Raw genomic sequence first — 12,984 nt, 5'->3', positions numbered from 1 at the left:
GGGTGCCATAGAAGGGGCTGTCCCTGCCCTCAGGAACTTTCCATTTCTGTTGGCAACCAGGACACAGACAGGTGGAAAGGCAGCCTGAGACTCAACATCACAGAAGCTGGAAGGATTCCTAGGAGAGAGGTTTCCTTGCCCTGGAATGTTCACAGCAGCAGGACCTCAGCAGGTCACATGCACCGTGAGGGGAAGGGAAAGGGGTACACCTGAGCCCTGATGAGGGGTCAGTGAAGAGAAGAGTCAGGCTGGAGCAGACCTTGTTAGGGGCTGGAGAGTGTGCAAGAGGGCTTAGCAGAGAGCCAAGCTATTGGGTTAAAACATGAAATTTTTAGTTTTATGGCTCAAAAAGGTTGACTATCAACCCTTTCACATGGTTCGACTTAACATGTGCCCTTGGATATTAGTCTAAGCAGTCTGCACTTGAACCTGCCGATGGGAACAACACAGTGAGCCACGTTTTAGGACTGTGAGTATGGAAAAGGAGAGTCAAATTTTGGATGACGGAGCTTGGAGAAGAGAGCCAGTTGTGAGGGTCTCTTGCTGTAGTTCCAGTGAGAGTGATCATGGTCAGAAGGAAGGCAGTGACCGTGAGGTTGGGAAGAAGAAGCAGGTATGAGGATCTTTGTAAGAAGAATTAGCTGGACTTTGGAACAAAGGGAGTGAGGGACAGATGGCTGCATTGATGGATGGATGGATGGATGGATAGAGACAGGAGGGAAGGAAGATGGATGGATGGATGGATGGACAGTTGGACAGGCTCACTGCCATTCTCTTCCATTTTCCCAATACCAGGCACAAACAAGAAAGATGGCAGAGGGGTGGGGAGCTTCCTCTTGGGAATAGGGCAGAGTTTTGTCTTGGTGCAGAGGTAATTTACCCGTTTGGATATTGACCCACGACCTGGACTTCATCACAGTGAGTGTTCGCCGTGGATGAGCCTTTTCCCTCCTCTGGAAGAGCTGTTCCACAGGAATGCTCTCCAAGTGGGCCTAGGGCTGCCTTGTTCTGGCTTTCCAGATTGCAGATGAGGCTGTGGCAGCTTGGGCATACAAGGGGAAATTCTCCCAGCCTACCCGGTAACCCCCCCCACCACCACCACTGCCCATTGCCCACAGGATCTGCAGTGAGGATATTGAGTGCAGTGGGCTGACCATCCCCAAGGCCGTGCAGTACCTGAGCTCCCAGGATGAGAAGTACCAGGCCATCGGGGCCTATTACATCCAGCACACCTGCTTCCAGGATGAATCGGCCAAGCAGCAGGTAACTGACTACACACCCTCCTCCCCTATAGACCTGGGCAGGGACTGGGTGTGTCAGCCTGACCCCATTTAGGCATGGGTGGGGACATCTGCACTTGCTCCTTCTCACCCTGCCCAGCTGCCTTGGGTGAGCAGTGTGCTTGGCATTGCCTGAGATCACAGCTGGGCATCTTAACCCTCCAGGTGAGTGGACATTATTCAGGTATTTCCTCCACCGATCATGAAAGAGACAGCTGTGAGTTCAACAGAAATCCCCTTTCTAAAATTCCACTAAAGAGTATGACTACTTTCCACCCTTCAACTCCCTCCCCCCGTGTCCCTCTATCTGTCTCTCTGTCTCTCTGTCTCTGTCTCTTTGCCTCTCTGTCTCCATCTCTCTCTCCCTTTCCAGAGCTTGATCCTCTCTCTCCCCAGGCATGTGTGCTGGAAACTGGAGCTTGGTCATGCCCCCCCTCCGAGCTTGGCTGTCAGGAAGGATGCCTATAGGGTTCCGCAGCTCAGCCCCAGGGAACGGTGCCTGAAATGTGTTTCCTAGAGATTCTAGATCCATCCGAATCAGAGTTCCTGTCACAGGAGAAAGTTCCCATGGGAGGGTCTCCTTTATGTCTGTCCTGCTTTAGGACTTTTGAAGTATATTTATAACCATGTCCTCTTGTCCTCACCACCGTATTTCAGAGGAGAAAAGTGAGGCTCAGAACAGAGGACTGCCTTGCTGAGGGTCTCCTGCCGAGGATATGAGGGCGCTGGCATTGGAATCCATCTTGGTTTCTGGTCTGATTACATCTTGGTTTTCTGAGTACTATTACTCCACACTGTTTTGTTTTGTTTTTTTTTTTTTTGTTTTTTTTTTGGCTGGCTTGAATATTTCTGAGCTGACAGTAGACTTTGGGGTCTGAGAAAAATCACTTCGAGTAGTGTCATCAGATCAGCCTCACCTCCTTGACTGGCCCATGTGGCACCTGTATGTCAACAGGTCTATCAGTTGGGAGGCATCTGCAAGCTGGTGGACCTCCTCCGGAGCCCCAACCAGAACGTCCAGCAGGCTGCGGCTGGGGCCCTGCGTAACCTGGTGTTCCGGAGCATCACCAACAAGCTGGAGACCCGGAGGCAGAATGGGATCCGAGAGGCTGTCAACCTCCTGAGGAGAACCGGGAGCACTGAGATCCAGAAACAACTGACTGGTAGGGATCCCCAGCCATGGAGAGCTAGGGTTGGGGGTGGGTGGTGTATAGGGCATTCCCTCCAGTCTGGGCCCAAGCACAGGTGCACATTTGACCTCCGGCTAATGTCTTGGGAGCCCCATGGTACTGACTGTGGCCAGGTTAGTGGCGTCCACATGGTGCCTACCCACAAGGTGTCAACCTTGTTGAAGATAGAAGGCAAGGGGTAGAAGGCTGGTGTCCAGGCAGGATCCATATTCAACAGACCCTGGGATTTCCAGACGTAGAGGAGGACGTGAAGTTGGAACTTCAGGTCTTAAGCGCCCTCTTGTGTCCAAACAATATGCTAAGCACTCAGGCCTGGGGCGCAAGGGTTAGAAGGAACTAGGAAGCCCTCAGACTGGACTGGGAGATGAGACCACGTACAGAGTAACCGTGATAAGTGTTTCTGGAATGACCTTCAGGTGGAAAATAGAGAACATTAGAAGACTCTAGCGCTAACATTTATATTGGAAACTAAACGTTTCTGGATGACCTTGCACATTCATAATTTTGACCTCGATAAAGAACTCTAGATGCTCCCTGCCCTCAAAGAACCTGAAGTCTTGTTGAGACATTAGAAAATGAGCTCAGGAAATAATCAGACACTAGATTTGATAGACCAGGCCTACTTGGAAGACAATGTTTCAGTAGAGCTCCCTTGCCAGAGCAGGCCGGGGGTGGCACCTCGGCACCTGGCGTCTTCCTGAGCCTGCCATGTGTTGAGTTGACCATCCCCAACCTCCAGGGCTGCTCTGGAACCTGTCTTCCACTGATGAGCTGAAGGTGGAACTCATCGCCGACGCCCTGCCTGTGCTGGCTGACCGGGTCATCATTCCCTTCTCCGGCTGGTGTGATGGCAACAGCAACATGACCCGGGAAATAGTGGACCCTGAGGTCTTCTTCAATGCCACAGGCTGCTTAAGGTGAGAGAAGAGCATGCCCCTGGGGTCCTTTTGCCCCAGCCCTGGGCCTTTCTCCAGGCAGCCCCATCTCGGCCAGCCTAGGGCAGGGGACGTAAAATGCAGTCTGGCACTGGTCTTCAAGGGCAGACTCCAAGAAATGGGACTCCAGCATCCCTAACTTCCCTGGATCTGGATAAGGCTCAGGACTCCATGACCTCCTGTAAGGGACCTCAGCAGACTTAGTTAGAAATCTAAGAGTAGAAATGCCAGATCTGAATATCCAAACTGGCTCAACCATTCCCCCCTCTCCCGCCCCCCAAAAATGCATTTCTTGTACTCTCTTGAAGAGTGTTCTTTTAGACAAAAGTCTGCTGATTGGCTCCTAAATGAGTCACTTCCCAGCTGTGGTGCTAAGACCAACGGCCATATTCATTGGCATAAAGGTGGCACTGCTCTTTCCAGAGTCTCCTGAGTCTCATGCCAGGGTGAGGCAAGGCCCCTGGGGGCTGTTGGAGGAGGGACCTTGGTGTGCTCATTCCAGAGGAGAGGTTTACAAGTGGGGTCATGGGTGCTAGGGTAGAGGTGGAACAGTGAAACAGATCCCCGTTAGGGTCACACCTTGCTCTGATGGGGTTCATCTTTCCCAACTCCTAGGAGCCCCAGAATGAGGGGTGCAGTTGGGGGTGCTTCTGTGTTCTCAGCTTATGCTCCTCCCTGTCAGCCTCCATTAGTGGCCTCCAGTGAGCAAAGTCAGGGTATTAAGGACTTCAAGGGGCTGCAAGGCTATTAATAGCAACAGCGGCCACAGCCCGCCTACAGAGGAAAATGGGCCCAGACTGCTTGGAAAGGAGCTCACTGCTGAGGCAGAACACAGCTTCCTTGTGGAGGGGGCATCTGGCCCCCAGCAGAGCACCCCTGGGCTTCTTTCCCAGATCCAGCCCTTGGCCCCAGAACCCTACAGAGCTTCTCCTCCTCCACAGAAATAAACTGGGCAGGTAGAAGCTTCCAGCCCCTGTTCAACAGGTGCCCAGTAGTGGTAGGGAGCGTGCCTCGACCTGCCAGCTTCACTAGAGCCATGGACAGTCATGAAAGTTACAGGCCTGGAGCCCAGGGGGGCAGAAAGAAGGGTGAAAAGAACTGAGTTCAAGGAGACCCCATCCAACCTCAACCAGGACCGGGCAGAATCCGCTTAATGGTTTTTCTTTCTTTCCTTCTTCCTTGTTTTTTTTGTTTTTTTTTTTTTTTTGTTTTTTTTGTTTGTTTGTTTTTTGCCTTGTTCTCCTCCTGCCACACCTCCAAACTCATCCCCATCTCCTCTGCCCCTACTTCCCCCACCTGCTCTCTCCCCCGCGTGCCCCCCAACCACACTCTTCTCTACCCGCTTCCCTCCTCTCCTGCATCCTCACAGCCTCTCTGTTCTCTCCCTCAGGAACCTGAGCTCTGCCGATGCAGGCCGCCAGACCATGCGAAACTACACGGGGCTCATTGATTCCCTCATGGCCTATGTCCAGAACTGCGTGGCCGCCAGCCGCTGTGATGACAAGGTGAGCGTCCCACCCCGCTCTGGCCCCGGCCCCCAATCCTCCTCTCTGTCTGGAGCTCCAAGGCCCAGGACCTCCCCAGGATCAGTGAGGGCAGCTCCTTGGCCTCCAGGTCCTGACATTTTTCTTTCCCAGGCTCCACGAGGCAGGTCTGCACTTGAGGGGGCCCTGAAGGCATGGTCTGGTGACAGGACAGAAGGCCAGTGAAGGGGATGACTGGATGCAGAGAGCTCTGCTGGCCTGGGGCAGTGTTACAGGGGCAGAATCCCCTCTTCCTCGCTTACAGGCTTTGTGAATGCAGACGCTTCCACGATGTGTTTCCCGGTTTGCACTGTGCTCATTCGGAGATAATCACAATCATATCTATGTCATGGGCTGGTTGAAGGGCTCAATTAGTTAATAAGCAAAGCGTGAAGAGGGCCGGACACAGAGGGAGCTCTCCGTGAGCATTTGCCCCCGCTGGCATTGGCAGTGCTGAGCCCTGCCTGCAGCCCTAAGGAACCCCACTGATGCCCCCAGGGATCCTTCCTGCACCAAGGCTCCTTCTACCACAGTTTCCCACCACCTTCCAAAGAGACCATTGGCAAAGCCACCCTCTTGTCCCCTCTGGACGTTTGGACACACTAGCACAAACAGACAGAAAGGAAAAATCACAGAGGAAAGAGAAACTGAAGGCTGAGATATTTCTACCACGGCAGGACAGACACTCAGGAGAATAGTGAGTTCCCAGAGGCCCTAGATGACCAGGGGACTGTCTGGGCATCACGGCCACTGGGTCTTGCACAGTTTCCCTGTGGAGAGATTTTGTCTCCTGCTCATCCACTGGAAGTGACAACAGGGCCTCAGGAGAGAGAGAGACAGAGAGACAGAGAGACAGAGAGACAGTCACTCGAATGTTCAGCCAGGTCCCAGTAGACATCATGTTTTTCAACTCTGGATGCAACATCCCCTCTACCTGTGGAACCCAGACCGTGCAAGTCTGATTCCCTCAAACCCTAGCAGGGCCGAACATCGTTAGGAAAGTAAGTCTGCTGGCTCAAAGCCCAGCCTGTCCACTGAGGACAGATGGCAAAGACCTAGGAGCAGCTGCCATTGCAAAGTACTGGGTCCTAGGTCCCACTGCTCGTGTAGATTTGGGATGGGTCAGCACCTTTGGTATTGGAAGCTGAGGACTAGCCATGAAAGGAGGGAATAACAGGGACATGGGGACTCAATGGCTTTTGAACCTAAATATGTCAAGGCTGCTCCTGTCTATGCCAGGACAGAGGGTATGTTCTTTAATGGCCCAATCTGACCATTGACACAATGGCTGTAGCAAGAGAAACAGTAGCCACTGTCGGGGCACCTGGGTGGCTCAGTCCATTAAGCGTCTGACTCTTGATTTTGGCTCAGGTCATGATCTCACGGTTTATGAGATCGAGCCCCGCATCAGGCTCTGTGCTAACAGCATGGAGCCTGCTTGAGATTCTCTCTCTCTCTCTCTCTCTCTCTCTCTGCCCCAGTTGCTCTCTCTCTCTCTCTCAAAATAAATAAACTAAAGAAAAGAAATAGTAGCCACTGTCTGTTGTGTCCTACCATGTGCTAGGCCCCACGATAGGCACTTCCATGTATAATCTTCCCAATAGCCCGATGAAGTAGGCGACGTCAGTCCCATTTTACCACTGAGGAAACAGGCCCAGAAGTTGAAGAAAGCCATGACGTTTCACACAGCTAGGAAATGACAGAACTGGATTCAAATCCGGATTCTGGGGAGTGTTACTGGGAGCTTTTTTCAGACTGCGGTGGGTGGCTGTGTTCCTCTCTCCTGGGGCAGCCTAAGGTGCCTGCCTCTCTCCCATTAGTTAGGGCAGGGAGTGAGCCCAGGATGCCATCAGGGAAGGGCACAGGCTCAGGCGCCTTGCTTCTGCTTGGCCCCTAGTCTGTGGAGAACTGCATGTGTATCCTGCACAACCTCTCCTACCGCCTGGACGCCGAGGTGCCCACCCGCTACCGCCAGCTGGAGTACAACGCCCGCAATGCCTACACGGAGAAGTCCTCCACCGGCTGCTTCAGCAACAAGAGCGATAAGATGATGGTGAGCACAGTCGGTTCACAGAACCAGGGCCTGCTGCCCGCCAAGCACCCCGCTGGGCTCAGCTGCCTGGCCCACCCCTTCCTCCCTGCCCCCGTCCCCCCGAAGCCTGAAACCAGCCGTAGGAGACAAGCCCATGCCAGAGCCTTGGCCTTAGGATTGTGCTGCACCCTGGGAGCCGAGTAGAGGGCGTTCTGTCTTGCATGCAGACGGGATCTGTGTTCTTGACGGTGGGAGCTCAGACCGCCCAGAGCTCAGAAGCTCCAGTCCTCTGTTTTCAAGCTCATTCTCACTTACCATGTAATTGGTAAACCCTGCCTCATCTTCTCCATTACTGTGGAAGGTTTGGGGGCAGCCAGGACTCTAAGCCCTCCCTGGCCTGGTTCCCGCCAACCCCCGAGTCCCCCAGGTGCCACCAGAAGCAGAAGGGTGCTCTGGAGGGAGGGTCAGGCTCCCCACACTGGGCACGACTGTGGCTTCTGGGCCCCTGGACCACCCCTGTTTGACCCAGGGTGGGTCAGCCTTGGAGTCTGACTCTGGGAGGAGAGGAAGCATCCTGGTGTGAGACCCCAAAGCAGCCCGACGCAGCTGGAAGGTTTGGGCAGAGGCTGGCCTGCAGCACACTTCCTGTGATCTCTAGATTGTTCTCTGCCTCCCTCAGAGCCAGCCCGCAGGACCGTGGCCCCTTGCCTTACTCATTCTGCGGAGCTGCTGCCACCGTGAGGCAAGGGGCACCGGGGCAGGTGCTTCCTAGGCCCCTTCCCTCAGGAACCAGGCCCCTAGAGTTGGGGGAGGGCACACAGAATGCTGGGCTCCCTCCCTTCACAAGGCTCCCTGCTGACCTGTCCTGTGTCCTCAGAACAATAACTACGACTGCCCCCTTCCGGAGGAAGAGACCAATCCCAAGGGCAGCAGCTGGTTGTACCACTCGGATGCTATCCGCACCTACCTGAACCTCATGGGCAAGAGCAAGAAAGACGCCACCTTGGAGGCCTGCGCTGGTGCCCTGCAGAACTTGACCGCCAGCAAGGGGCTGGTGAGGAGCGGTGTCCTCCCTTGCACCCACCCCCATCCCCAACCCCATTTCTCCAACTTCTGCTCCCTTCCCTGCTCTCCCACAGGCGTGTGCACTGAGTCATGCCAAACACATATGGCCCTCAGAGCTTGGCTCTACAGACGCAAACAGAGGGAATGTCATATGCTAGGCTCCAGCCAGGCCTCTGGGGAAACGATGAGGCAGTAGAAATGGCCCGGCCCTCTGGGAACTCCCAGGCGGTGTCTAGCGGGTGAATCCACTCCCGTTGGATTCTGTCTGTGCCCACAGAGTCCCCTTTGCCTCATGATTCCTAGCTCGGTGTTGGCCCCTGCCTGGGGTGGGGGACAGGGATGAAGGGTACGTTTGTGGTAGGAGGAGTATCCTGTGTGTTGAACTGACAGAGGGAAAAATAGACGGTTTGGGGCTGGGCAGATCTAAAGGAAGACGATGCAGAATCAGTAGAGATTTTGAGGCCACATAGAGTTAGGAGGACATGATGGAATGACATTGAGCCATAGGGGGCCTGTAGCAGCCAACAAGTATTTAGATGGGGAGACAGTCAACAATCGCTCATCTCTACTGAGGACAAAAGAGAATCAGGTGAAAGCAGGACCGGGGCGAATTGAGGTCTATGAGAGGATGGGGCTGGGGGTCTTCAAGAACTCCAAACCAGCCTGGGACCAGATTACAGACGGGCTGGCCTTGTGGCTAGAGGCACAGATGAGCTGACCCACCTCCAGGGGGCCCTGGATTGTACCTCCATGTGGGCACAGACCCTCTCTTCTCCCTTTTGCCCTGGGAAAGTACTCGACAAATATGTATGGAATTCTACGGAGGTATGGAAGTTGGAAGGTGGTCAGCGCCTCGGTAATTGACAAATATCATTGACCGTGTGCTTTTGGGTGAGCAGATACTGCTGGGAAATGTGGGCGTGGTGGGGGGACAGAGCTGAGACAAACAGGTGAGCAGTGGCATCTGACAGTTCTGTTAGACTGGGAGTCGAGTCGGGGCCTCCATGAGCCAGGGGTCTGAGACTTCCCTCTCATCACCTATCTTGGCTCCAGGCTGAGCTGGGAGAAGAGAGCAAGGTCAGGAAAGATGGGGGCACATTTTTGCCTGGGTGCTCTGTAGTTGCCAGTGTGTGAGCGAATTGGTGTCCCTCTTTGCCTGTGCTTCTAACAAGAGAGGGAAAAGGTTCCAGGGTTTTTTTGTTTGGGATTACATGGCCCTCTTCCACCATGGTGCCCGGGAAACCACAGGCTAGGTCCTCACCCCGTCCTTCTTTCTCAGATGTCCAGTGGTATGAGCCAGTTGATTGGGCTCAAGGAAAAGGGCTTGCCCCAGATTGCTCGCCTCCTGCAATCTGGCAACTCTGATGTGGTGCGGTCCGGAGCCTCCCTCCTGAGCAACATGTCCCGCCACCCTGTGCTGCACAGAGTGATGGGTAAGTGCCCACCACAGCGTCAGACCACCCCTCTCCCCCCACCCTCCAGCTAGGACTCGGCAGAGCCCTCACTTTCCAGAGCCTGCTGGAAGGTCACCCTCTGAACTTTCCCTAGAGTGAGCGTTCCAAGAGGGGAAGCTGGCCCAAGAGAGGCTTGGAGGTAGGAAAGGGCAGGTGTGCAGAGATCCCATCCGGGTCCTCAGCCCTGAGTTGGAGCTAGAATGGAGCCTACAAGGGCCACCTTGCTAGAAACCTGGCTGAGGTCAGCGCAGGACTGTGGTCCCAGAGGGAGCCCCTCAGCCCCTCTCTCCTCTGGTCATCTGACCCCGCGCCCTCCACTCCTTTCTCTCTCAGGGAACCAAGTATTCCCAGAGGTGACCAGGCTCCTCACCAGTCACACTGGGAACACCAGCAACTCGGAAGACATCCTGTCTTCAGCCTGCTACACTGTGAGGAACCTGATGGCCTCCCAGCCGCAGATGGCCAAGCAGTACTTCTCCAGCAGCATGGTCAACAACATCATCAACCTGTGCCGCAGCAGGTGGGCGGGGAGGGCAGTGGTCTCCACCCCCCACACACTGCAAAGCAGGCAGCCCCACAACCCTCTGAGAAGGCGCAGATGTGCAGCGAGAGCAGGACCCAGCGCAGGGCGGGAACCTGGGCAGGGGAGGCTTGAATGCAGAGAAGTTCCAGAAGCCAAGAGCGCTGTGGAGCTGAGCCCAGCTGCCAGGCCTCGGGGCTGCACAAAGGGGACAGAGGCAGCGCATTCTCAGCTGGGGGTCACCAGGGGACGCGGAGTCCTTAGAGGACCAACAGGAGGCATGGAGGCACAGACCCCACCATGTGGGAACTGTATTCTGCCCCATGGGGCTTTCTCCTCCCAGGACAAGGGCTGGGGAACCAGAATGGGAGAGAACTTCCCCCCACAGCCCCCGAGGAGAATCTCAGGCTACTTCTAAGTGGGCAGGGCTGCCAGGTTGTGCCCACTGTGCGGCGGGACCAGCCCAACAAGGCTCTTTTCTCATACACCCCTGGGGCCTCCCCGCATCGCTAAGACCTGGAGGTGAGGGTGGAAGGGAGCAGGGTGATCATTCTCATGCCTCCCTGAGTCTCATCCCACAAATGAACTTCCTGCCTGCCCAGCACCTCGCCCAAGGCCGCAGAAGCTGCCCGCCTCCTCCTGTCTGACATGTGGTCCAGCAAGGAGCTGCAGGGTGTCCTCAGACAGGTAAGGGCCCGCCCTGTCACCCCCGGCCAGTGAGGCTGTCTTGCAGCTCCCCTTGCAGCGCTGAGGGCCAAGAAGAGAAGCAGAATGGCCCGCCCTGCCCAGTGGGCATGACGGAGCCGCACTGCAGACAGACGGACGGACGGAGTAGAGGCAAATGTGCATGACGGTGAAAGTGATCACACTCTGAACAAATCTCTAGGCTCGGACTCGGGGGGAGGTGCTGAGTGCACGGAGGGGAGAGGAAATCAAGGAAATGTGTGAGATGCCTGGGGCGGGATCTTCTAGGAGCAAACTGAAAAGCAGGAATTCACTTGAGGGCGTGATGTGCACTGTGGCTGGAAAGAAAGACCCCTCTAATTTCTTTGAGAGTTTGCCCTTGGCAGAGGGCAGCCACTAGGGGTTTTGAGTGATTAAAGCAACACTTGGCAGCCTCCCTCCTCCCCAGGGGCGGGGCAGAGGGGACTGAGAGATGCTGGGGCGGCTGTATTTGTCCAGTGGGGACCCTGGCTCCTCCCTGTCCTCGACACCTCCCAACCTCATCAAACACAAAGTCCTACCTGGGGTCTTATTTTACCAAAAGCTCTTCACACTGACCTTTCCTGCTCCTGCGGCTGCCATGCTTTAGACCCAGATGTAGACAGCAGTGAGGCCGGAAGAAGGACAGAGACGGAATGGTCAGGCTGACCACGCTCGAGTTGTAGCCTGGAGACACTGTGGCCGCGTTAACACAAACAGATCGGTTGGGGAGAGGCCAAGTAAGCTTTGCGGGGACAGCGAGGGCAGTCCTGATTTGAAGAGGTCGAGTCTGAAGGAATTGGATTGGGTTGCAGGTGGGGGACCCAAGGAGCGAGGCCAGGCTGCCACACAGATGGGAGCGTTGTGCAGGTGGAAGCCATGAGAGCAGGCAGGACCATCACGGGGCACAGGTGTGGGGAGGAGTCTTGGAAAATAAGGGCAGAAGCAAGGGGAAGGCGCTGACTTGGGGGCCGAGGAGTGCGAAGGGCCAGGGAGCCAGGAGGAGCTGCGCAAGGTGGCCAGGAGGGGCCAAAGCCCGAGTGGGAGGGGAGAGCACGGGAGAGGGTAGGCAGCGGTTCCCAGGGCCACAGAGGCGCCAGGGAGGACCCTGGATGTGGTGACCCAGGAGTCCCAGGACACCTCTAAGAGCACTTCTGGCAAAGCCAGGGGAGCCGGGCTGGGGAGGGACGGAGTGGGGCAGAGAGGAGAACTGCTCCCCTCAGTTTGGCCCAGAAAGGAGGGAGACCGAGGGAGGGGTAAAAAGGTCTCTGTTTAATGACAGAGGGGACCCGAGCGTCTCTATCATGAGATGAGGAGTTGGCGGCAGAGCAAGGGACAGTGAGGGGGTGGGAGGCTGAGGAAGACTGTGGAACAGGTGGGAGCGGAGGGTCAGGAGGGGCCTGACCGTGTAGAAGAGGAGACTGGAAGACAACCACCCTGGGGCAGGAGAAACAGTTCCTCCTCCAGCGCAGCAGGGAGACTGGAGGGAGGCCCATGAACTACTGTAGTCAGAGACGGCTGGGAAGCCTGAAGGCCATGGCCGGCGGTGGCCCCTGTCCTCTGCTGGACCATCCAGTGCTCTTTCCCAACAGCACTGCAACGTGGGCAGGCTTGGCCACATGGCAGCTGCCGGGAAGACCCAGTGGAAGGGAGGTGGGTGAGGACGGGGTGAGACCTTCCTCAAGCTGTTCGATCGTGGTCCAGAGGGTTCAACCCACCCAGAAATACTGAGGCCACGCCCAGCCTGAGGCACATGGCGACTCTTCTTGTTAACATTCTTCTGCACAGCACCGATGGGAACCAGCTTCGCCATCCGGTCCCCACTGCTCCCTCTAGCTGTGGTTGTCAACAGCTTTGACGTGACTAGCTCGGTGCTTCTGTCCCCCAAAGCATCTGCACATCCCCCATTCATTAGGTTGTTACCACCACAGAGAGGCAGGCCGTGTGGCTTATGTCCATCCTGCAGAATAGGAGTTTGTCTTGATTCAGTGAGTCATGGCAGGGGCAGGGCTGAGACCCAGGAATTCTCACTCCTGGGGACTCCTTCCACCAAATCCAGCCAGGTTCAACAGGAGCAAGCAAGCAAATCCGCAGGGGAAAACCCAGCATCATGTGATTCGTGCCCAGACCAGGTAGGCCTGGGGCTTTGAACCACCTGGTGTCTGGATCCCTCATTCCCACAGGCCAGTGAGAGCTGACAAGGTTCTCAGAGCTCAGGGCTGGCACCAGGGGCCCCTTCTGCCATCCTCATTCACTCCAGAGCATTTATTGACCACCTGCTGT

General features: G+C 55.7%; 1 protein-coding gene across 1 annotated transcript in view; it reads left to right on the top strand.

Moving 5' to 3' along the window:
* PKP1 (plakophilin 1) overlaps positions 1 to 12,984 on the top strand; it is a 48,266-nt gene that overhangs the window by 33,143 nt on the left and 2,139 nt on the right. Inside the window, exons 4-12 of the mRNA XM_047076447.1 lie at positions 1,119 to 1,263; positions 2,236 to 2,443; positions 3,210 to 3,387; positions 4,796 to 4,910; positions 6,826 to 6,981; positions 7,838 to 8,014; positions 9,305 to 9,458; positions 9,813 to 9,999; positions 10,602 to 10,686. Of these exons, the coding sequence (XP_046932403.1) occupies positions 1,119 to 1,263; positions 2,236 to 2,443; positions 3,210 to 3,387; positions 4,796 to 4,910; positions 6,826 to 6,981; positions 7,838 to 8,014; positions 9,305 to 9,458; positions 9,813 to 9,999; positions 10,602 to 10,686 (1,405 nt within the window). The remainder of the gene's footprint in view (positions 1 to 1,118; positions 1,264 to 2,235; positions 2,444 to 3,209; positions 3,388 to 4,795; positions 4,911 to 6,825; positions 6,982 to 7,837; positions 8,015 to 9,304; positions 9,459 to 9,812; positions 10,000 to 10,601; positions 10,687 to 12,984) is intronic.

The sequence above is a fragment of the Lynx rufus genome, unplaced genomic scaffold, assembly GCF_022079265.1.
Source record: "Lynx rufus isolate CCGP_SWC_20201006 ecotype Redwood Valley unplaced genomic scaffold, mLynRuf1.p SCAF_15, whole genome shotgun sequence".
In the NCBI taxonomy this organism is placed as follows: domain Eukaryota; kingdom Metazoa; phylum Chordata; class Mammalia; order Carnivora; family Felidae; genus Lynx; species Lynx rufus.
Note: the sequence above shows the minus strand (reverse complement) of the source record. Positions and strands in the feature narration are given on the sequence as shown.